General features: G+C 31.8%; 1 protein-coding gene across 1 annotated transcript in view; it reads left to right on the forward strand.

Moving 5' to 3' along the window:
- Positions 1 to 23,556, forward strand: part of LOC149909374 (uncharacterized) — a 64,324-nt gene that overhangs the window by 6,454 nt on the left and 34,314 nt on the right. Inside the window, exon 2 of the mRNA XM_090119365.1 lies at positions 9,539 to 9,717. Coding sequence (XP_089975491.1) covers positions 9,539 to 9,717 — 179 coding nt within the window. The remainder of the gene's footprint in view (positions 1 to 9,538; positions 9,718 to 23,556) is intronic.

Here is a 23,556-nt window from a genome sequence, read left to right on the forward strand (position 1 = left end):
AAAGGTAATTTGTTTGAAATGTGACACTAGAACAAATAAAATTACGTTGTGAATTGAGAAACGAACGTTTCTGCTATGTGCGTCGCTGCTGAAACAAAAATGAAATAAACAAAAATCGGCAAGAAGTTTTTATGGACTTCCTCTTCCGGAGGACAAATTTCCTGAACTCGAATTTTGTAAAATTACTTGTAGATGATAAAAGCAGCAACAACTTTGTGAATGTGAAGTCCCATGTCCCCAAGTGGGGTAAGAGGCAGATGCATCATACACCTGTTTCACTGATCGATTTTATTTAGGGACAAGTGATCAGGCTTCTGTGTCGTACCAGTCCAAGACATTTTTTTTCGTCTCCACCGGGAATCGAACCCAAGACCCTCGGTGCTACGCTCATGCGTCAACCACTGTACCAAGGAGCAATAACTTTGGTCAAGTTTAAAAGGTTTTATAGATTTTGCGCGCGCACTCCCTCTACGTGTTATTAATTCTTTCCGTGCCCTATTTCTTATAGCTGGATATTTATTAATTTATTTATTTATTTATTTTATTTATTTATGTAGGGGTACCTTACAGCTAAACTTACACTAGGTATTACATTAACAATTCAATACGCCAATTAAAAGGTACACCAATAACAATCATAATACTGTGAGTGAGCAAAGTATAAAAGATACGATATTAACAATTACAAACCCTATATTATAAATTATATATAATTATAGTTAAATAAAAAGGTAACAATAAATATAATATATATTAATGATTCTCCTTACTAAATTATCTTCTATCCCTTTAAATTCCTCGTAAAGATGGTATTTAAATCGTAAATATTGAAACAAAATAACAAATATAACCTAAATATTTTAATAATGAACTATAAGTTATTTTTACCATTTGAGTAACCCAGTAAACCATAATATTAAACTAGACCCGTATCTTATCTTAAAAGTAATTCTCGTTATCATTGGATTCAATTAAATTTATTTCAACATTGCTCTGTGCACTAGATATAGTTGTATGGAACAGTTACTAATTAAAAATAACAAAAATATTTCGTTGTTTGACATTTTTCTTCAAGCTACAGTATAGATTTCAAAAATACCACCTAGAAAAGCCTTCTCCCATATTCTATCTTTTTGTATCGAGACATGTGACATGCCTATGCAAATTGTATGAAATCAGAAATATGAATGAATTTAATTCTCAATACATTCTTCTTCATTACTTAGAATCTCGATTATTGTTTCATTTATATCATTGTGTGTGTCTATCCTTTCATCATTGTGTGTGTGTGTTAAATGATTCTTGCAAACTTCGGTTTTTATTCCACAGGACTACAATAAAAGTTGTGATAAAAGTTTACACGAGATGTTTAAGACTTAAAACATGTTTGTAAAAATTTGGCAAGGCACTGTAACAACCATGCCAAGGTATGTTTTGTTGCTAAATGTCAATATTTCACCACTTGCATTGAAAAATTACTGTTTTATTCATAGAAAAGCATATCTTTCAAAAGTAATTAACTGTTCGTTAATATTTGGTAAAAAAATGTGAGCGTGTACTAGACACTAGTGTACACACGTAAGAAGTGAAACTTCTTTATGACTTTATTTTTCAAAAAATAATTTACTATATGCAACTTTACAGAAATACGTCGAATCACGCGTGGTAGGGATAAGAAAAAGATGGCGCGTAACGGAAAAATGTCACGCGTAACGAAAAAATGTTACATTAAATTTTTTTCCAACCCCGATAAAGAAGTTTCACTTCAATTAAGTAGAAGAAATTCAAGAAAGCATTATGCACTATTTATTTCGTTGAGTTAAATGATTATATGATTTTAATATGCTTTAATTTATTGAATATAATGCTTTAATTGTCTATTATGTAATGTTCTGATGAATAAAATTTTATTTAACGTTTATATATTTTTGTGATGTAAGACTATTATTCGCGGAATAATATTACGATTAATGAATTAATTATATTATTTAACCAGTAATTTATTTTAACATAACAGGCATAGTAGGATTTAAGTTTCCAAAGTCGCATAATACTGGCATTAAAAGATGCTCGTCGATGAAAAAATAATTCGTTTCTATTTTTATGAAAGTCAGTTAATAGAAATGATGTCAATAAAAATCATAGACAATTTTAACACTATAGATTAAAATAATTATTTATCTATGTTTTATGGTATGGCTGATATAATCTATGTTATTTTTAGCACGGTATCTTACGTTGGTCGCATTGTTCTCATAGCTGTTCACTGCTTGAATAATTAATTATTTATTGTTTGATTTTAAGGTTGCCACTGTTCAATATTTCATGATTTGCGTGAATAGTTTCTTTAAGTAGATGTTAGGGTTGTGTTAGTTTTATTTTTAAACGCAGAGAACAGGGCTGCAAGGTTCTGACTACCAGAAAATAAATCAAAACCGAACAAAATTTAAATTGGACCGCATGGAAGACACCAGGCTGCAAATAAAAAAAAACCCAGTAGAAAAATAAATAACTTCGAATTGAGGACCTCTTCCTTTATTGAAGTCTGTTGAATGGTCGGCCATTTTGAGTCAATGTCTTGTGAGTAACTTTTGCATGTGCAGGTGGGGCACGTTGACATTTGTATGCACATCATCCAGCTACTACATTGTGTTATTTATATTCTAATGTAATACTGAAGAGCATAGTAAGAATGCTCATTATGATAATTATTGGGTTAAGTCTATACTTTATAAGGAACGTAAACTTTAACGGTGTGTTTCGGTAGTCTATTAGAGTTTTGGACAAGTTTCTGATGCGCAATATAAATTCACTAAATAGATGATTTCTGCAGAACTAGCTTCCCGACCTTCCTTTAGAACAACTATATCGATTAAAAAAACTGAATCAAAATTCGTTGCGTTTTTCAAAGATCTCAAGAAAGGATAGGGATAGAAAGACAGCGGGAGGCGACTTTGTTTTATACCATGTGATTATTCCTGAAATCATAAGCTATCTTTTAGTCCCGTTCAAATCAGTGAAGATGTTTCGGAGACAAGGCGGATCAAAATGACATCATAAAATCTACAAATTCAAGTATAGGTTAAACTTTAAAATAAACGTCCATTAAGTAATACATTGTTATATTTCATCATGGAGTGACACATAATTAATTTGTAGATATTGTTCGGAACGCATAAAAACAAAAGAGCACAGCGTTAATTAAATGAAAATTATTTTAATTACTATCTAACGACTATTAGAACCTCTTTCATGGTAGGACTCATTATCAACATCGTATGTTTATCCACGTGATTATATTACGCATTTAATTAAAAATATACTCAAAGGTGTGTTTGTTTATTTGTGATTCATAGATATAAAGAAAATGTAAATAATCAAACACAAAATGTTTAGGACCGAAGCTTGGGTTTTCAACACATAATTATTCACAGAGAAAAACACGTTTTTGTGTGTCGAAATTCACATAGATGATGTTGTTACTTGTCTTCATTTTGTACAAAAAGCAAAAGGTAGGTTTTGTATCAATTCGTAACGAATGAATTTAAGACCTCTATCCTCATTTATTCCATAATGTTAGTAGATATAGTAATCAGTACGAATATTTTATTAAATTTAAGTGATTTGTTATCAACAACCACGTGTATGAATATTGTAATTAGTAACAAATACGAAGAAACAATACAGAGTAGGTAAATCGTGATTTCGGTTAATTAAAAAGTATTTAACGACTGTCGTGTATTGAAATACATACAATATAGTTGTACCTACAGTTGTTCTATAACAGTATAGTAAGTAAAACATTATTGCCTACGCAGTTGCTATAGTATTATATTATCTGTGGTATTCAGCCCGCGGCTTCACTCGGTAATCTTCATAGACAATAATCGAACTGGATAATAAAATTTATTTCTTCAGTCTAACTATGATTTACCGATACAATGGCTGTAGGCCAATCAGACAGATTAGGTTACTTTTTCATCTATATAACTCAAAGGTGACTGACTGACATACTGATCTATCTACGCACAGCCCAAACAACTGGACGGATCGGGTTAAAATTTGGCATGCAGATAGATTTTAGGACGTAGGCATCCGCTAAGAAAGGATTTTGATCAATTCTACCCCTAAGGGGATAAAATAGGGGATGAAAGTTTGTACCATGAAAATTTTTCTTTTCCACGCAGGCGAAGTTGCGGCCAACAGCTAGTTTATACTATAAGTGTTAAGATAAAGAATTAATTACTGAGGTATATATATGTGGGTGTTACGTTCGCTTTCCGCACTTGCGGAATCCGATCTATAAATAGTACCCGCATATACTTGCAATGTTTTACAAGTCATTAAGTGTAGTTCTTGTATTGCAAGTAAAAACTGGTCGCGGTTGTGTAGAGAAATTTTTAGCTTGTATCAATTAGCAAACTGCTTGTAATGTACCTAGATATAGTAAGTTATGATGATGGTTTGTAGTTTTGGATGAAAATTACGATTTGTATTGATATCTTAAATACTAATTGTAAAAGATTACATAAAAACTTAAATAAAAAAGTTCAAAGATTGTTAAAATAATGCTTTATCCCAATTTTGGTCGGGTGAAATCCCAGGTAAAGGTAGGTTCTGCAAAATATATACAATCAATAGTACGGTATGGAATCAATAAAATGATTAATAGGTCTGATAGAATTAAGGCGTGAGAACATTTCATAGACTATTAATATTATTACAGAAATACGAGAAAAATAGACCGTTATTATCGGAAAAATACAATTGCTTGATCACGATATGCCTACATATATACGATCGTTATATTTTTTTATAGTTATCACTCGTTTTAATATTTAAAGTGACATTACACGCATAAGGACGCCATGCTTTATGTCTTTGTCATTGATTTAAATTATTAATGACTTTAGTTAGTTACTAACCACAAATTTATGAACACTGAAGCAGAAAATCATATTTTCTTATAATAAAAATATTGAGAGTGTTAATATTGCATAAAAATTCCACATATTATAAATGTTTTTAATTAACATTTCAAGGTATATATTTTCTTAATTTTATTTTTCGTTCTTTAACCAATAAATATTCTAATATTATCCTTAAAAATAAATTATTTCTTCTGAATCATCTGCAACATCTGTGAAGAAATGCATCCATTAACAGTTGTATCTATCTACTTCTTAAATTTTATTTTAATACTAGCGACCCGCCCCGGCTTCGCACGGGTGCAATGCTGATACTAAATACACTACAGAAAAATTGTGAACGTTGTATAGGTATAAAAATATAGCGGCCCGCTCCGGCCTCCGGCATCGCACGGGTATAAAATACATAGCCGGGCGGCCGCAAACGCTACGTCCTGCAATTTTTAAATCTGTAATATCTTCGAAAATATTCACTTAAATCATACGGTGTAAAGGGCCATATAGATCTATATTAAATGAACAATGTATCCATGGTATTTAATTGGTTAAGGATTAATGCTGTATTGGTTAAAATCGCTTCGAAAATTAGCTATTATTTGACGTAAAAAGTAAATGACAAAAAAAGTTATTGTGGGTTATCCATAAGAGATAGACATATACCATCGCGGACTTTTCTATAGACCTTTTCAATGTGTATAATACTTAGTACATTATTTTGATAAAACTCGTAGGGTTCAGCCTGCGTTTGCAATGTAAGCGGAATAAATGTAATTTTTTACGACATCACATTAGAAACCTCAAAAATAACAGTACTTCTCCACTACTTAATGGATCTTATTATACATATAAACCTTCCTCTTGAATCACTCTATCTATTAAAAAAAACCGCATCAAAATCCGTTGCGTAGTTTCAAAGATTTAAGCGTACAAAGGGACATAGGGACATAGGGACATAGGGACATATGGACATAGGGATAGGGAAAGCGACTTTGTTTTATACTATGTAGTGATGATGATGCTAAAAGACAAGTAAATTCCTTAATCCAACCTTCACGGTAGCGCATAATGACACGAATGGCATCCTGGCACACAATAAAACTATTGTGATTAAAAACAAAGATTTCGAGAATATTCGAGCGTAGAACGTCTTGATATTTAAATATTCGTTCATTATATTCCCGCCATATCGAATTCACATTTCCTTATTTACTATCAGTTAACGACGCATACATGCAAAGATAATGGCATAACTCGTTTAAAGAATGCGTTAAATAACGATTAAAAACAGGTCCGGTTATTTTTGTATATTACGGATGGTTAACTGACAAAAAAATTTGAAACTTTTAAACTTTAATTATAAATTTTATTGAGGCACGAGCGAAGCCCTCTTTGTGACAGATGTTCATACTTCATAGTTTTGAGTTACAGATTTGTTTATAATCAGAATTGAAACGCGTATGGTTGTTTCGAAATATATTTTTTAATATTTCATAACAAACTAAAATAAATTTCATATTAATATAGGTATAAAAATATCCATAGCGTGCTCGACTTCCATATAAAAATAATATTAAGTTTTGGTTTGTTTGGTGATGCTGCGATTATTCAATCTATAAATTATTATTCGGAGATAGATAATATATCATATTATGAATTGTCGTCAAAACTTATATAGTTTGTTAAAGTTATTGTTTCTTAAAAATTTATAAAGTAGAACTTTAAAAGTTTTATATCAGCAAGAGAAAACAATTCGGAGTTATAAAAGCGTTATTTTTACAATGTATTCCATTTATTTATAAATAATGTACGGTTAATGAGGTTGATGGTCTAGATTTTTCGAAATAACAAATCCATAGAATCGTTTAAATCCGTTATCAAATGTGTAGGTAGATGTTTATGTTATTTTGATGCGTGAAATTTTTGTATTTGTGCTTTTTTATAATTAAATCATTTCAAATTTATAACAAGTTAAATTTTGTATTTTATTCGTCTTGCGTTTTTTAAGTCAATTGTTTGTGTTTCGATTTGATAAATCACTATCACTACATAGTATAAAACAAAGTCGCTTTCCCTGTCCCTATGTCCCTATGTCCCTTTGTACGCTTAAATCTTTGAAACTACGCAACGGATTTTGATGCGGTTTTTTTTAATAGATAGAGTGATTCAAGAGGAAGGTTTATATGTATAATAAGATCCATTAAGTAGTGGAGAAGTACTGTTATTTTTGAGGTTTCTAATGTGATGTCGTAAAAAATTACATTTATTCCGCTTACATTGCAAACGCAGGCTGAACCCTACGAGTTTTATCAAAATAATGTACTAAGTATTATACACATTGAAAAGGTCTACAGAAAAGTCCGCGATGGTATATGTCTATCTCTTATGGATAACCCACAATAACTTTTTTTTGTCATTTACTTTTTACGACAAATAATGGCTAATTTTCGAAGCGATTTTAACCAATACAGCATTAATCCTTAACCAATTAAATACCATGGATACATTGTTCATTTAATATAGATCTATATGGCCCTTTACACCGTATGATTTAAGTGAATATTTTCGAAGATATTACAGATTTAAAAATTGCAGGACGTAGCGTTTGCGGCCGCCCGGCTATGTATTTTATACCCGTGCGATGCCGGAGGCCGGAGCGGGCCGCTATATTTTTATACCTATACAACGTTCACAATTTTTCTGTAGTGTATTTAGTATCAGCATTGCACCCGTGCGAAGCCGGGGCGGGTCGCTAGTATACTATATTCGCTTGAAATTTTTGGATAGAAAACCTTAGCTACGTATTGTACTGTTTTGAGATAACTATAGATACTAACTAATTATACTAATATGTAATTATATAGTCTTTCTACGTAATATATTTAAAATGCTTTGAATTGTTTATGTTTGCGTCAACAAGGAAGATATTTTTCGCGATATGTTAACTGCTTTTACACAGCAATAAATAATGCAATAAAATAAAACGTGCTGAAGAATTTGTAACGTTTCTAGAAATTGAATATCTCTATAAAAGAAAATTAATGTTAAATGCCACACGTGACTTTAGTCTTTGGTAATTATGTATTTACAAATGAAAATAAAATCAAAGTGCATATTATTATTTATTTGTTTAAATGTTTGTCTGTCAGTTTGGTGGTTCTAGGTAGTTAGTTTCTGAACAGATGTACCAATTTATATGGGACTTTTTTGGCAAAGCAAATATCCAAAGAAGTAACCAGTCCCACGTCTATACTGACTGAAAAAAGGGTGAGGCTACCATTGAGATACATGTACTACGTAGTACATATTAACTCAATGCAGGCTCCAAATATTATATTATAAGGGTTGCCGGCTAAAAATATTACCTGCCTATTAATAAATAGGTATTTATTTTTTAAATATTTATTTATAAATTATCTATCATTTAATATTTATTGAGAGCTATCAGTAGGTATAGCATTATTATAGAAAAAGGACAAAATATAATAAAATGCTAGGTGAATTCCCGCTTTATTTTATTATAGTATTTATCTATTTATTATAACATCGAGACAATTTCATTAGTTCCTTGGTCCGATGATGTAATGTTTTGAAGACATTTTGCGGACTTTTCATACGAATGTTAATTGAAAATAACGCGGTTGAATTTAATATTTATGAGATGTCATATTTATTGCGAATTATAAATTATAGCCATAGCATATTATGTTGTGAGTTCGGTTTATTTTATAAGATAGCCTACTATTCAATTGTATTTTTAAACCGTAGGTATTATGAATAATTGTGCACCTGTTTTTTTTAGAAAATATATTTGGGAAATTGGACTTAATATACGTTTTATCCAGACATATTCTTATATACGAGAGGTGAATTCATATTTTGAACTAGTCGTTTTTGAGTTTCATAGAAACAAACATACAATTCGTTCCGATTCCACATGTGTTTGTAGTTAGTTAAATGTATAAATCGGGTTTTTATTGTTTTAAACATCTGTTTATTTTGGATATAAATGACCTAGATATAATATTGTCTTTCCCTGGGAGACAAGTGTAGGTATGTACATTAATGTGTAGGTATGTATATGTCGCCGCGGTTGAATCTGCCCCCCTAGACAAGTGGCTTTCTATTAGCGTTGTATGAGATTGACGTAATCAATCGTCGTCGTCGTCGTAATCAAACGTCAATCTCATACATTCATAATCTATTCTATTGAACTTTACGCTAATAGAAAGCCACTTGTCTAGGGGGGCAGCTATTTGATTGAATGACTAGCGCGAACTCGAATCTTGTTGAATCACATGTAAAAAATAAAAATGTACTAAAACTTCTTGGACAATCTTCCCCCACTACACCAAAAACTTGTCAAGTTACTCTATTATACACTAGCTGTGCTCCGCGGTTTCACCTGCATTGCTCTGCTCCTGTTGGTCTAAGCGTGATGATATATAGCCTATATCCTCGATAAATGGACTATATAACACCGAAAGAATTTTTCAAATCGGACCAGCCCCCCTAGTTCCTGAGATTAGCGCGTTCAAACAAACACACAAACAAACTCTTCAGCTATATAATATCATTATAGATGTCGTGTCTAATACCAAGTTTCTTTTCAGCCACACCATCAAGCCTGCTCTGCGGGCGCACCAAGGAGGTGGAGGTGGGGGGCGCGGGGGGTGCGGGGGCGGCCCTCGCGCTGACCCTCGCGCGCCCGCCCGGGGTCTCCGCGCCCTGCCAGTTGAGGCTGATCGCGCCTGATGCGGCTGCGTTCACTGTGCGGCTTATTGATGTTAAGGTATGGGTTGATTTTGGGAGTTAAAGCTATAGGATGGTGTTAATGTACGAATGCATGTTAAAGTACGGATTCGATGTCAATTTGATTGATGTTACGGTACGATTCGATGTCAATCTGATTGATGTTAAGGTACAATTTAATATTATAGGTAGGTACGGATTGATATAAATACGTCGAAAATTCCATTTAACATTATTCATGATATTTTCAAAGTTTTAAAATCATTGATAGGTATACATTGAAGTGAAACAGGCAGTCTTTCACAATGGATGCATGGTATTGTGCCGCATCTAGGTGAAGGTGGCCATTGGCGCGAAACGCCGCCAGTCACGTAGACATGTCCTTTCGTCCTTTATTCGATTTATAGCTTTAGCGCAATCATTATTTGATTATCAGAATGTTTGGGTCAATGCATCTGAATCCTGATGTCCTGGTAACATCAGCAAGAAATAGTAGTACTTATTCCTTAGTTTATATGGCAAAATAATATATTGCATTTTGTGAAAAGGGATGTGTCAAAAGTGCAGCGAAACCACATCGAAACAATATAATTTAGACGCAAATGAAACTTAATTTCGATTTTAGATTCATACGTATATAAACTAGGTATCTAACAAAAACAATGGCAACGGTCACAATTTTTTTAAATATAAAAAAATGTTACTAGTTACCAATTTATATTTTTAGTGTCACGTCGTACGTGTTACGTATGCATACACGCAAGGTTAAATTAGTGAGATAATAGATAAACAAACACCGTAAGAGCGTTTTCACATTATCCGATCCGATATCGGATATCGGAAGCCGATAGCCGATATCCGATATCGGAGGGAAGTAAAATGTATGAAATATGTACCTATATCTTTCACATTGTCCGGTCCGATATCGGATATCGGAGCCGACACCGATATTCCCAGTGGCTATCGGACGATAATGTTCAGTGTTGCCAACTCAATTTTCGAAAAGGCAGTATACCAACAGCAAAAAAGCACTAGTTTGTGTATTTTCAGTCTTATAGGGCGCTCAATCTTTAAAAAATTCTTTGCTTTTAACCTAAAACCCTTTCTATTATAAGAAACCTTTTTTTATTAAGAAAACACACATTTAAGTATTTATAGGCATTTAAAATACGATTTATACGGCAGGTATTTTTATTTGCCGTATTAAAATATACGGCAATTAGCTGAACTGAAGTAAACAAAAATGTATTGCGTTCTTAAATTCAAATATCTATCTTCGAAAACATTAGTGCCTAGAATTCTATCATCTTTATTTTATCTTATTCTGCCTCGCTCCTCCTCCTACTCGGATGTTGGTTGTGCTGTTTATTGTATTGTTGTCATTGAGTGCTTTATTTTTAACCGACTTCAAAAAAAGGAGGAGATTTCACACCGATTTTATTTTTATTTTGAATTTACAACAAAGAATACAATGTTTGAAAACTCTTAATTCTAAAATAATTGCTTATGACAATAAAAAAATTTATATTGTATCTTTACTTACAGGAAATTACAACAATCATAGTTATTACAAATATATTTAAACGAGTGACAATATTATGTTAGGATATTACAGTGTAATGAGAAAAAGAAAAGAAAATGTGAACAAAGATTGTATCACTTAATAAATTTATCATAGGTACTACATGAACTTTTATAAATGTATGTAGTGAAAAAATGACTAAATGACTAGGTACGTCTTGCTAAAAATACATTTAATAGATTTTGAAAGGTACATATTTACTAATATGTATTACTAAAACTATTAACTAATACTAGGTTGTAGTAGGTATTGATATAAATTTATTTAATTTATATGTAATGTGTTAACATAAGTATATTATGTTATACAAATGACCGATATCAAAACTATTTAGTAAATAGCACATCTAAATAATATGCAGTAATTTGTGATATCAAATCTTTTTTTTACATTTTACTTTTCTTTTTTGAAGTTGTTTTTCTTTATCGTAGTTATTTTTAATGTACGTATGTACAACACGTAGTATATTATTATTAGTCTGTGGTACAACTATGATTTATAACATTTGATTTTTTTTAATTATACCTTTTTTTATCAACTGGCAATTTAGTTTAGTTTTCTCTAAAAAATTCTGGCAACACTCATGATGATATCGGAACGATTTTATCGGACAATGTGAAAGGGCAAATTGTATCCGATATCGGATATCGGCTATCGGCGTCCGATATCCGATATCGGATCGGATAATGTGAAAACGCTCTAACAATGCATCTTGACAGATTGTGTACGCATACGTCATACGTAAATATTAGTGCGCTATTTTTAATCCGTGACAATCGTTAAGCTAACAAAGGTTCGTGAATTATATCCGTTTATGATGGTAATAAACAACACACACATTGCCTTTACAGCCAGAGCTAAATAAACAGATTAAATTAATTATCGGTTTTTTTGTAATCTGGCAATTACTGAACGTCAATAACTGTCAAAGTCAAATGTGGAACGACATTCATTTTCTCTTCTTAATTTTTTCTTTTCACTGGTTCCTATATATTTATCATTATAATATTGTAAATAATATCTATGTTTCTATTGGGTTCATCAATTATACATTTCATAAAAATCGTGTTTCTAATAGTGAGAAAAAATATTGTATAACACCCTTATATGACCATATACGAGCAAATAAATATATGAATTTGATTTGATTAGGTTATTTTTTAGAATGTAGGTACATATATATATATGTATATCTTCTCTTATATATAAAAATGAATCGCAAAATGTGTTGGTAAGCGCATAACTCGAGAACGGCTGAACCGATTTCGATAATTCTTTTTTTATTATATTCCTTGAAGTACGAGGATGGTTTTTATGTAGAGAAAACGTAAATATGTACCACGGGCGAAGCCGGGGCGGACCGCTAGTATACAATAAATCGATTACTATTTTATTATATAATTATATAAATAACCTGTTTTAACGCATATGTTGCTAATTCACATAATACTATGTGATCATAAAACCGAAGGACATTATTAGATATTATATTCGTTTCTATTGTATAATTTATACAAAAATGTAGTTTTTAACATTTTTCTTGGCAGTAAATTACATTGAAACTCATTAGATTACGTGATTTATTATTATTTTCCAATAATCGATTCGATGCATAATGATTCATAGAACCGGATAGAATCGATTTTTCTTAATAAAATTAATAATGCTATCGTGTAACCAGCTAGAATATTTAATTTTTTTTGCTGATTGATTTCTCTTCATGTCTTCTATTTTGATTTTTTTTGCGTTGTTGTGTTGTTATAAAAATAGCGTTATACATATTATAATTAACCACATATTTTGATATTTAATTTTGTTGATTTTTAATTGTGGTTTATTTTATCCAGTTTTTTTTATTAATTTAAATATTTAGTCTATTACGTAATATAGGATTTACAATATCGATAGAATAATAATTCATTCAAGTTGTTTTGGACATTCCTCTGAAATCTCTCAAAGACACACCTTGAAAAGTGTAAATTTTAGTGAAATGCATACTACATTTTTGTAATCGGTTATATATACAAACATTTAAAAGCAAACACTGACATAAAGGCCACACGTTCTTGATGAAGACAAACAATTTTGCGAACGTAAAATTTTAACGATTTACAACTTAGTCGGAGTTTGCGGAAAACCTGACTAAGTACCTACTCGATAATTGCTTTACAAATAATTTTATGTAAAGTTTACACGACTTATTTTATATTCAATTATTTACGAGTTAGGTTTTGACGTCATATGGCAACATTATATAGGCTGATTAAATCAACACTTATTAAGAAGAGCATTATCCTTATAACTTATGTAGTTACGATTATCCGAACAAAAATTTGATTGTTGCTTTTTGTTGCTTACATAAAAAAAAACCTTTTGGGTAGCCTTATATGTAGGTACGTAAACCATATTGTATTTTCCTTTTTTTTACACGCTTTATATTAGCTTCACCTGTATGTTTGTTTGTTTGTAACCGACTTCTTTGGGCGCGATTTTGACCCACTTTAAACGGCCAGATTTCGTTCAAACTTTGTAGATTTATTGAGGACCGATGACAATACACTAATTTGATAAAATTTTCTATTTTTTAGATAGGTTTTCTATAAAAAGCGTGTTTTTTAGTTTTTTTTAACTATTATTTTATATAAGCTAACACCCGATGACATTGAAGACGGATAGTGAATAATATTTATTTAGCTATTTTTAAAACTATTATCTCCTTTAGTTAGGGCAATTTTGTCGAGTCGTAAATTATTTTTTATTGACAAATTAATGTTTTTTTTCCTACTTTCCAATTGTTTTATGGCCTTAGGTTATACAAACTTAAGTAAAGAAGATGTTTTACTGTAATACAATATACATGAGTCTTGCTTTCGACACAAGAACGTTACATAATTTCTTGTATGGTTTCTGAGCTGAATGTTAACGTATGGGGTATTGTAGAATACTATGTTGAAGACATATTATGGGTTGTGACGTCATAAATGTGCTCTATAAAAAAAGTACTACTAATCTACGTATTTTCTAATAAACTATTGTAATATCTAAACTTATATATTTTTTTATGTACCTACTTATAAGATTTCGTGTTACAACTAAGAGAATTGTCACAATGTTAGTTACCATACTCCGAAACGGACGCACCGATATTCATGAAATGTGAGCCTATTGGGTAGATTTTGAAATTAGCTAACATCTATTTTTCACACCCCTAAAGTGATAAGATAAACAACGTTTAGCTATAATTATTGTACATATAGATATTATTATATATATGATAGATATTTATTACTCGTGATCTTGCGGTTAATCCAACCTTCGTCAGATAATTGGAATTGTTTTTTTTATCTTTTAACAGAATTAAAAGTAATTTACAGCGAATGAGACGTCAGTGCTTATGTGAAGGAAGCCATAGAGTCGTTCTAAGTAAAGTTTTAGATTAGTGTGAAATTGCAATACGGTGTTTTTACTGTGCTTTGTATGGCTTTGTGAGGATTTACTAGCTATTGCTAGCGACTTTGCTTATATAATTCCAAGAGATTTATTGATTTCTATTTTCTATACACTTCCAATTTTTATGCGCAACTTCAGTTTAATGCCCCGTAGTTTCAGATGTTGTAATATTTTTGAGAAAGTCCTATTTGCCTTTGATAGAATACGAACAGCTAACTGTCAGCTTGGTACAACAATAATTAAGGTCTTAAATCTTAATATTATACTATAGTAGAGCCATTTTAATAGGCAACATTTGACAGTTCAACAAAATTCAACAACGTAACCTAGTAACGACAACATAGAATAACATGATATTTCTTTCTGTTAGATCTGCACATTTGCTTAACTTTTTTCAATAACGATTACATATTTATAATAATAATGACCGATACAAGTAATTTTAAGATTTCATTTTACTGATGAACCATTCTAAACATAATAAACAATTTCTGAATTGAAGAACTGACGTCGCTACAATTTTGTGTCAATAAACCTTTTTTCTTTTTAAATACCAGAGATGTTACTCTAAAAATCGAGATCTGACATCTAGAATCGAATGCATTGATTATTTGTGAACAAAAATCATCATAAATTAATAAATTCGATTTACAAATGTTTCAAATCCGTATCGATTAATTCACTTTAATCGATGTTTTTAAGCAGGTTACCTCTCTTCGAAGATAAAATTGATAGACGTCAAATGTTGCCTATTAAATTGGCTCGACTATAGGATATAATATTATATTCGTATACCTATGGAGACGACCTAGTCCGAGTGGCAGGGAGCCGCTGGATGCAGGCCGCCGGTGACCGGTCGTGGTGGAAAACCCTGAGGGAGGCCTTTGTCCAGCAGTGGACGTCCCACGGCTGAAACGACGACGACGATACCTATGGAGTAGGGTCACTTTTTTTTTCCGTACCGAAAGGGTAAAACGGGACCCTATTACTGAGACTTCGTTGTCTGTCTGTGTGCAGGCTGTATCTTATAAACCGTGATAGCTAGAAAGCTGAAATTTTAACAAATGATGTATTTCCGTTGCCGCTATAACATCAAAAAATAAAAATTAAAAAAATATACCCTTCGTGCGCGAGTCCAACTCGCACTTGGCCGGTTTTTATATGCATTTTATTCTTCTTTTAACTAAATTTATCGGTTTTCTTGCAAATATTACGTAATCTATGTACCTACTCTATCTTATCTAATTATTTTCTCCCATGTGCATTTATTTGTACACGTGAAATTATAGAGTTACATTTATTACACAATGTATCACGTTACTTGTTAATTGTTTGTGACATAATTTGTTATGATTTAAAGGGTATAAATTATTGTCTATTGTTATGAAATGTGCCGTTAATTATAAGAATATAACTATAGAATAGTCATAATTATTAGTAGAACACTAGAAGTAGCATACTAGTGGTAGAAATATTCAAGATTTGTAAAGTAATGGTACTTAACAACATTCTGATTTCTGAGGCTTGGGTTTGATTTCCTGTATCGATTATTTGCTAAGGTTTGCAACAAAAAAACAATAACATGTATGAATTAGTTGATATTCTACATAAGCTTTACTTTATCATTCATTTATTGCAAATGCCTACAAATAAGCATGTTCCCTTAATAGAATTAGTGTAGGTAACATATTCATTATTCCGTATAAAAAAATGTACTTACATTTGTTAGAGGCACGGCAACCTCCAAACTGCTACAAACTTGTTTTACCTAATCGAGTCTGGGTCTAAACATGAGTCAGACTTCAGAGTGTATCGAACTGCAAAGAAAATATGTAGATTCTAGACAGTTCCAATTAGTAGGTATTTAGGTAGCAGGTCTCAATAATAAAAAGTGAAGTCCCATGTCCCCTAGTGGGGTAAGGGGCAGATGCATTATACATCTGTTTCACTGATCGGTTTTCTTTAGGTACAAGTAGGTGATCAGCCTTCTGTGTCCTGCCAGACCGAGACATTTCTTTTTCTTCGTCTCCACCGGAAATCGAACCCAGGACCCCTCGGTGCTACGCGTCACGCGTCAGCCACTGTACCAAGGAGGCGGTCAAGAAAGAAGGTCTCAATAATAATGGTCCTACTAAGTCCTGGAGGGCTAGTAGGACTAGGATAGGTATACCATGATATTTAAAAGCAGTATTTTTGACAGTGAGGGAAAGTGATGGCGCTAGACGTGCGATATAGCTCTGTCACTTATCCACGCTGGAAATAATAATGCTTTATGACAACATGGTAACGCCCCTGCTCTTCTACTCCATACAAAGTTCCCATTTCCCTTCAAGATTTGTTTTTTGATAAAAAGTAATATGGGTTACTTACATTCCACCTTGAAAGTTATAAGCCGATATACAAATTTTATTAAAATGCAACGAAATTTTTAGTGCTTAAAAAACGTATAGCAATACTTAGGTAGTACATATTTATGTCTTGTAAAGTTCTATGATCTATCTATCTATATATATAAAACTCAAAGGTGACTGATATAGTGATCTATCAACGCACAGCCCAAACCACTGGACGTATCGGGCTGAAATTTGGCATGCAGGTAGATGTTAGGACGTAGGCATCCGCTAAGAAAGGATTTCCCGAAATTCTTGCGGGAACGGGGAAAAACGGGGATGCACGTACAAAGTCGTGGGCGGAAGCTAGTATGTATATAAAATCCAACAAAATCCATTGAATGCTTTACGTTAACATAATAAATTCATTTACAGGGCTCATTTTATTTGTTTGGTGAGTAATAAAGCTGTTAACAGAAATACATAATTAACAAGAGGCCGAGCTTCCGCTCTCCATTGCAAAGAACCTTGTCCTATATTTTCGACCTACCCGTAAACCCTTATAAGGTAGCGACTAGCGAGGAATTCCTGAAAATACAACTCGTATTTTAAATTAGTATAATTTGGTCGTTTAATGTTGGTTCCATTCGGTTTATTAGTATAAAATGCATTAACGATGTATATAGTGATGTCATCAATCCAAAAAGTTCATGTTATTTATAGTTCTCTAAAAATAACTATAGGTAATTACTTAAAAAAACTAAGATGGTGAAGGATCTACACTTACAGCTTTGTGAATTGCAATGGTGACATGTTTTTAAATGAATGTCTTGAAACAGCATAATAATTTTGAATAACAAACACCGATATAGATACATAGAATTGCAATACAATAATATAGGTAGGTAGTTTGTGTCAAGAAGTTTCAGAAGTCTGTGCAAAAATATTAGTTCGCTTAGAATTAAATTTCCATAAAGCAGTATGAGTGTACTCAAACTGAAGTGTACAAACAAAGATTACACTCAAGCGTCACTCAATACTAATTTATTCGTTGTCTTGAGTCATGTGAATAATCGAAACTTCGAGATTGGTTTCCATTAATTTGTGACACTTGGAACTTGGAAGGCTTATCTATTCCATAGAAATTACTAATTGATTTTACACTTCTACAAAAGATATTAACATTTTGTTAATGCCTTTTCACATACGGTTTTACTCATTGACAAATAACTCTTATTTTTCCTCAAGTAATATTTTCGTAACCAAAAAATATCTATGGCTGTCTCAGTTTCTTGTAGTTTATGTATTTAAATAATGATATCACGTTTTTAAGGCCAGAAAAACATAAGTGACCGAAAATAATCATGTTCAAATAGTTACTAGTGTTCTAAAATACTTCTTTGTTCCACTTTTGTAAAAATAATATTTATTAAAGACCATTTCTAAAGTTATATGAATGAAGCAGCATAACAATGGCGTCAAGTCTGTTTACAAAAAGTAAACTAAGCGTAAGTTTATTCAAGTGTTATTTATTTAAAACGTAAGCATCACAAATTAAATAGAAATTTGATCAAATAAGTTTTAATTCGAACTCAAATATTTATTGCAAGCACAGATACTGGTACAATTTTCTTGGCGATATGTTCTATTTAAGTTATCTGTCAGTTAAAATGAATAATAATTTTCTAAAATATACGACTAAACGTTTTTATAAGCAATTTGGAAGTAAAATTATCAGCAAATGGTGAACCGTGAAAGGTCCTTAATCACATATTTCTTTTAGAAACATTTATCTTATGCCAATTAGGACAGCATAATCATTCTATCATTCATTCATCTATTATTATAAAGCTGAAGAGTTCTTTCTTTGAACGCGCTAATCTCAAGAACTACTGATCCAATTTGAAAAATTATTTCTGTGTAAGATAGCCCATTTATCGAGGAAGGCTAATCATGCTAAGACCAACAGGAGCGGAGCACTGCGGGTAAACGTAAAACCACAGATAGTTAAACATAATAATTGGTGTATGTTAATATTAAACAGTTAAATTAACAAGTACAAATATCTCTCATTATATAAGATACAGATGTACAATTAAACCATTCATAATTTCATATCGTGAAATCAAACCGAAGGTCGCTAGTACAAAGGTTTGAGAAAAGGTTGTTCACCTTAGGTATTGGGGATTCACTTTGCGCCTGCGTGATAATCTTATTATATTTGTCTAGCTTTATTTGAAAGAAGGAAAAAAGAAACCATTAATTCCAACACACAAACACACATCAATAGCATTGTATTATGTTTAATTAGAAATAATAGGTAATATTTGCTAGATTTTGCCTGTGACATCGTCTTTATAAAGCGAGGATGTATATCTAACAAAATTTAAATTTTTAAACTATTCATTGTGTATGATCTACGTTTTTAAGAAACAAAAAAAAATATGTAAGTACCTATTGTTTTTTATATGACAGGAGTGGAAAATTATTCAAACTTTAATTCGCTATTTAAACAAAACAGCTGTGGCACATATACTTAATATTATCAAAGTATCAAAAAGTGTTTTTTCGAAATTATTGATTTTTTTTAATAGAAGGAAGTTTTGATATTAGGTCGTAAACTATTTTTGGATGTCCCTTACCATTTGATGGGTCAGCTAGTTACATATAAATGTCAATAAAATGTCACCCAGTGTTACCTTGTGTTTTGAAAGTATAAAAATGGGTGCCTATTGCTTAATATAAAAGCGAATATTGTGAGCAAGTGTGAGAAATTTCCTTGCGACATAGGGTGGTGGCACCAATTATCGGCCATGTCAACTTTTTTTGAACTTTGACTGGATGTAATTTTTACATTAATTGCTTTTTCTTTCTTACAATGCCTTTTTCGGGTAGATAGATATTGAAACTCCATTACTACATTTGCAAAATTACGAATCCATTGTTACTTTATTAAATATAGAATTTTTATTTCGAATATGCCGATTTCCCTCAATATCGGCCACTAACAGCAAGATAACACCCTAATATCTGCCGTCTTTAGCCCTAATATCGGCATACCTTTTCTTAGGTGAAGTTAGATGAATAAAACTTAAAACAGGTAAAAATTTTTATAATCGATTGAGATACAAATCAGTTTTTTAACTCGCCTATCATGAATGGTCTTTTCGTTACATTGTCTTAAAAATTTAAAGTAATATACCAAGTTCAGTACCTATTCTTATAAAACAAATAAAGATACGGGGTTAAATGAGACTTGTGTCAATCAACTAGAAAAAGAATTAGCTTGGAAATGTTATAAGAAATCACCCAATCATTAAACCAACATATTCATAGAATACTACTTCACTTCTCATCCACCCACTATTTGATAAACCAAGAAACCAGGAGGATGGTGTGGTATTAAAGATTACTTTTGGTGGTCTACGGATGTAGGGAAAACAACCATAAAGATTCTCCTGATGCAGATATGACTAGCAAAACATTTATTGTTACTTTTTCACGCCCTTAGCAACTTCATAAATGTTCTTCCATCTCTTAGGCCCTATTACTTTCCCTGTCTTCGGAAATATACTAAAGCTCGTCTCATCCCCATTAATATTATCCGTGGGTCTTGTAATATGTCTTCTGTTTCCGATTGATTTTATATTATGTTCTTGTAAGTCATTAAACCACTTTCTTCTGTAACTACAGCCCTGGCCAGCTTCTTTCATTTTAAAAACAAGGAATACCACTTTTTCCCTGGTTTTCCATTTTTAAACGGATTGGGTCTTTTATCTTCTTTTATAATATTGCACGCCTCATAAGCGAAGCGTTGAGGTGGGTACTACTGTCACTTCGCGCAAAACATCTGATTTTTCAAACTTAAAATGTCTTTATGTATCATACATTGCACTTGTAAGATAATACATACACACACATATTAAGAAAAAACACTATTTTTAACGTTCATGATATTTTTGATGTCATTTTTGTTATTTAAACTAGTTAAAAAACAGTTTAAAAAAGTTCTGTCTTGGACGTCCGTGTGTCTGTATGTGCGGATCCTTTTTCTTGTTAACACGATAGCGACCGAAATACTTTACTAATCGAGTCTTTTTTTTTCTCTTACGCTTGAGTATGCTCAGGAATAGAACCCTTTCATTTTTCAGGGTCTGATTCGATGTGGTTTAATTGTTATTAAATAAACAAAAATAATAATTAATAAATATTTATTAAAAAAAAATTATGAGGCGTGCACTTTTGGATTTTCCAAATTATTTTTAACGCTATTTATCACGTTGCCACGTGATCCAGGAAAACCGTAGATAGGTAAACCGTAGATCCGTATCAACCATTGAACAATTTCTTCTTCTTCATTTCGGTATAAGACGGTATCTCTACCAACTGTGCATTCTGTGTCTATTCTTCCATGAAGTCTACCTTGTAAAGTGGTCCTCACTCCTCAGGATGTCGTATTGTCGAGATGCTTCTCTGATGCTCATATTTTGATTTTTGACGGCATTCACTGTCTCTATAATTTTACTATGGTCAACAAAAAGGACAAACAAAAAGGTCAACAAAAAGGAAAACGTTTGCAATAGCCAACGTTTTACTTTTAGTTGATCTTTTGCTAGTTAAGATTGTGCTGGCATGATTTTGGCATAGCAATTAGGTAGTTAACAAAAATTAAAATACATCACCTCCCTGTTTATTGTAAAGTCCGACGGTAGTAGAAAAGGTTTTAACTAAGGTGGCCGTTATTACGCAACAATTCGCTTTATATCGGCCGTATCTAATAAAAATCGTTTTTAGGCGGCCGACTTTAGGATCCAGGGGTCAAACGGAGCTGTTGTTTCATTTCTAACCTTATTAATATCACTGCTAACATATAAAATAGCTAAACATGTTATTTGAAGTTTTCGTGCATTACCCCAATATCGACCACCCGGCCGATATTGAGATTTATCAGCAAATACAGATCCCCAATCTCGGCCCCGCAATTATTTCATTAAAAAGACAAATAAATGTAAAAACACACTATTTTATCGATAATTTGACTGTTTTTCTTTGAGAACACATAAAATTCAATACTATATGTTTGTTTAATTCCATTAAAATACTTATCCACGTAAAGCGTCGACTCAGCGATTTGACTACGCAATGCCGCCAAACTACGCACGTTTTTACCTTCACGTGCTCTATGGCTTACTGAATTTTCAAGAGTTGAGGTACCCACACCGAAATTTGGGAGGTTTTGCTTATGTATATAGACTCACTTTTTGCATAAAAACTTTTATGATTTAAGATCGATATTTATAGTTATATTCCGTTTTCTCGAAAAGGCCGATATTAGGAGCAGGCCGATAATAGGAGACTCCACCCTACATATAGTCCTATGTAAATATAATATGTCCGATGTTTACTTGTTTTTTAATTTTAATTATTTATTATAACTTAATTTTTTTCATCGTTTACACATAATATGTATTTAATTTGCAACATCCACGTGGCAGCCTGTAAAATTACATAGGTATTAATTGTTATACAATTAACGCCAATGAATGGTTGTCATCTGCTAATCACGGCTCTAATGATATCTGAACACGCAATAACCTTTAACACTCTTACTTTCAAAATAACATGACTTCCACATATAAATAATACTAAACTAGATTTATCTATGCGAGAATTGACTAAAACTATTGCCTTTAAATTACGTATTTGTTGTTATTACCGATGATGGAAAAGAGGTTGTCATTTTACGTATAGGTTGTTGATTGATTAACTTAAAACATTACGGTCAGCTTCATAAAACGTATTGTATATTATATTATAATCTAATATAATGTTATATAACAAATATAAATAAAATTATGCTTGGTAAATAATTTTCCCCGTAATTACAAAATAATTCTGTCTGATTCCACTAAGAATGTGCGATCCAATTACGATGGTTATTTTTAATTCTTTGTCCTGATTAAAACACATTGTAAATATGAATAAAACAGTTAATAATTTCCTCGTATTCTTAGATTTATCCTCATATGTCTTATCTGGAAGTTTTATGAATATCATTTTAATTCATTACTGTAGTGCTTATTTCGTGGCCATATCGTAGATTTGATCACTTGAAATGGTCGCAACTCTGATGTGGCCAATTTAATTTGATCAAATAATTAAATTGTCAATTTCATCCTCATCCACATTTAGCCAGATCATATAAATAGGGAATCTATCAAATATTTTAAAGTGTTTTTTTATGAAGTGATCAAATCTACGATATGGCCACGAGTCACGACACTTATATAAATAGACTAGCTTACCGCCCGCGGCTTCGCCCGCTTGGTCTAAAACCTAATAAATTATTTACTAAAACCTTCCTCTTAAATTACTCTATCTATTAAAAAAACCGCATCAAAATCCGTTGCGTAGTTTTAAAGATTTAAGCATACAAAGGGACAGAGAAAGCGACTTTGTTTTATACTATGTAGTGAAGAATTATTGTTTTTAGAATGACCATATTTTTTATGCGTAG

The sequence above is a fragment of the Colias eurytheme genome, chromosome 3 (genome assembly GCF_061535395.1).
Source record: "Colias eurytheme isolate Ceu_HAF_F1 chromosome 3, ilColEury1 Martin Lab GWU primary, whole genome shotgun sequence".
Taxonomy (NCBI): domain Eukaryota; kingdom Metazoa; phylum Arthropoda; class Insecta; order Lepidoptera; family Pieridae; genus Colias; species Colias eurytheme.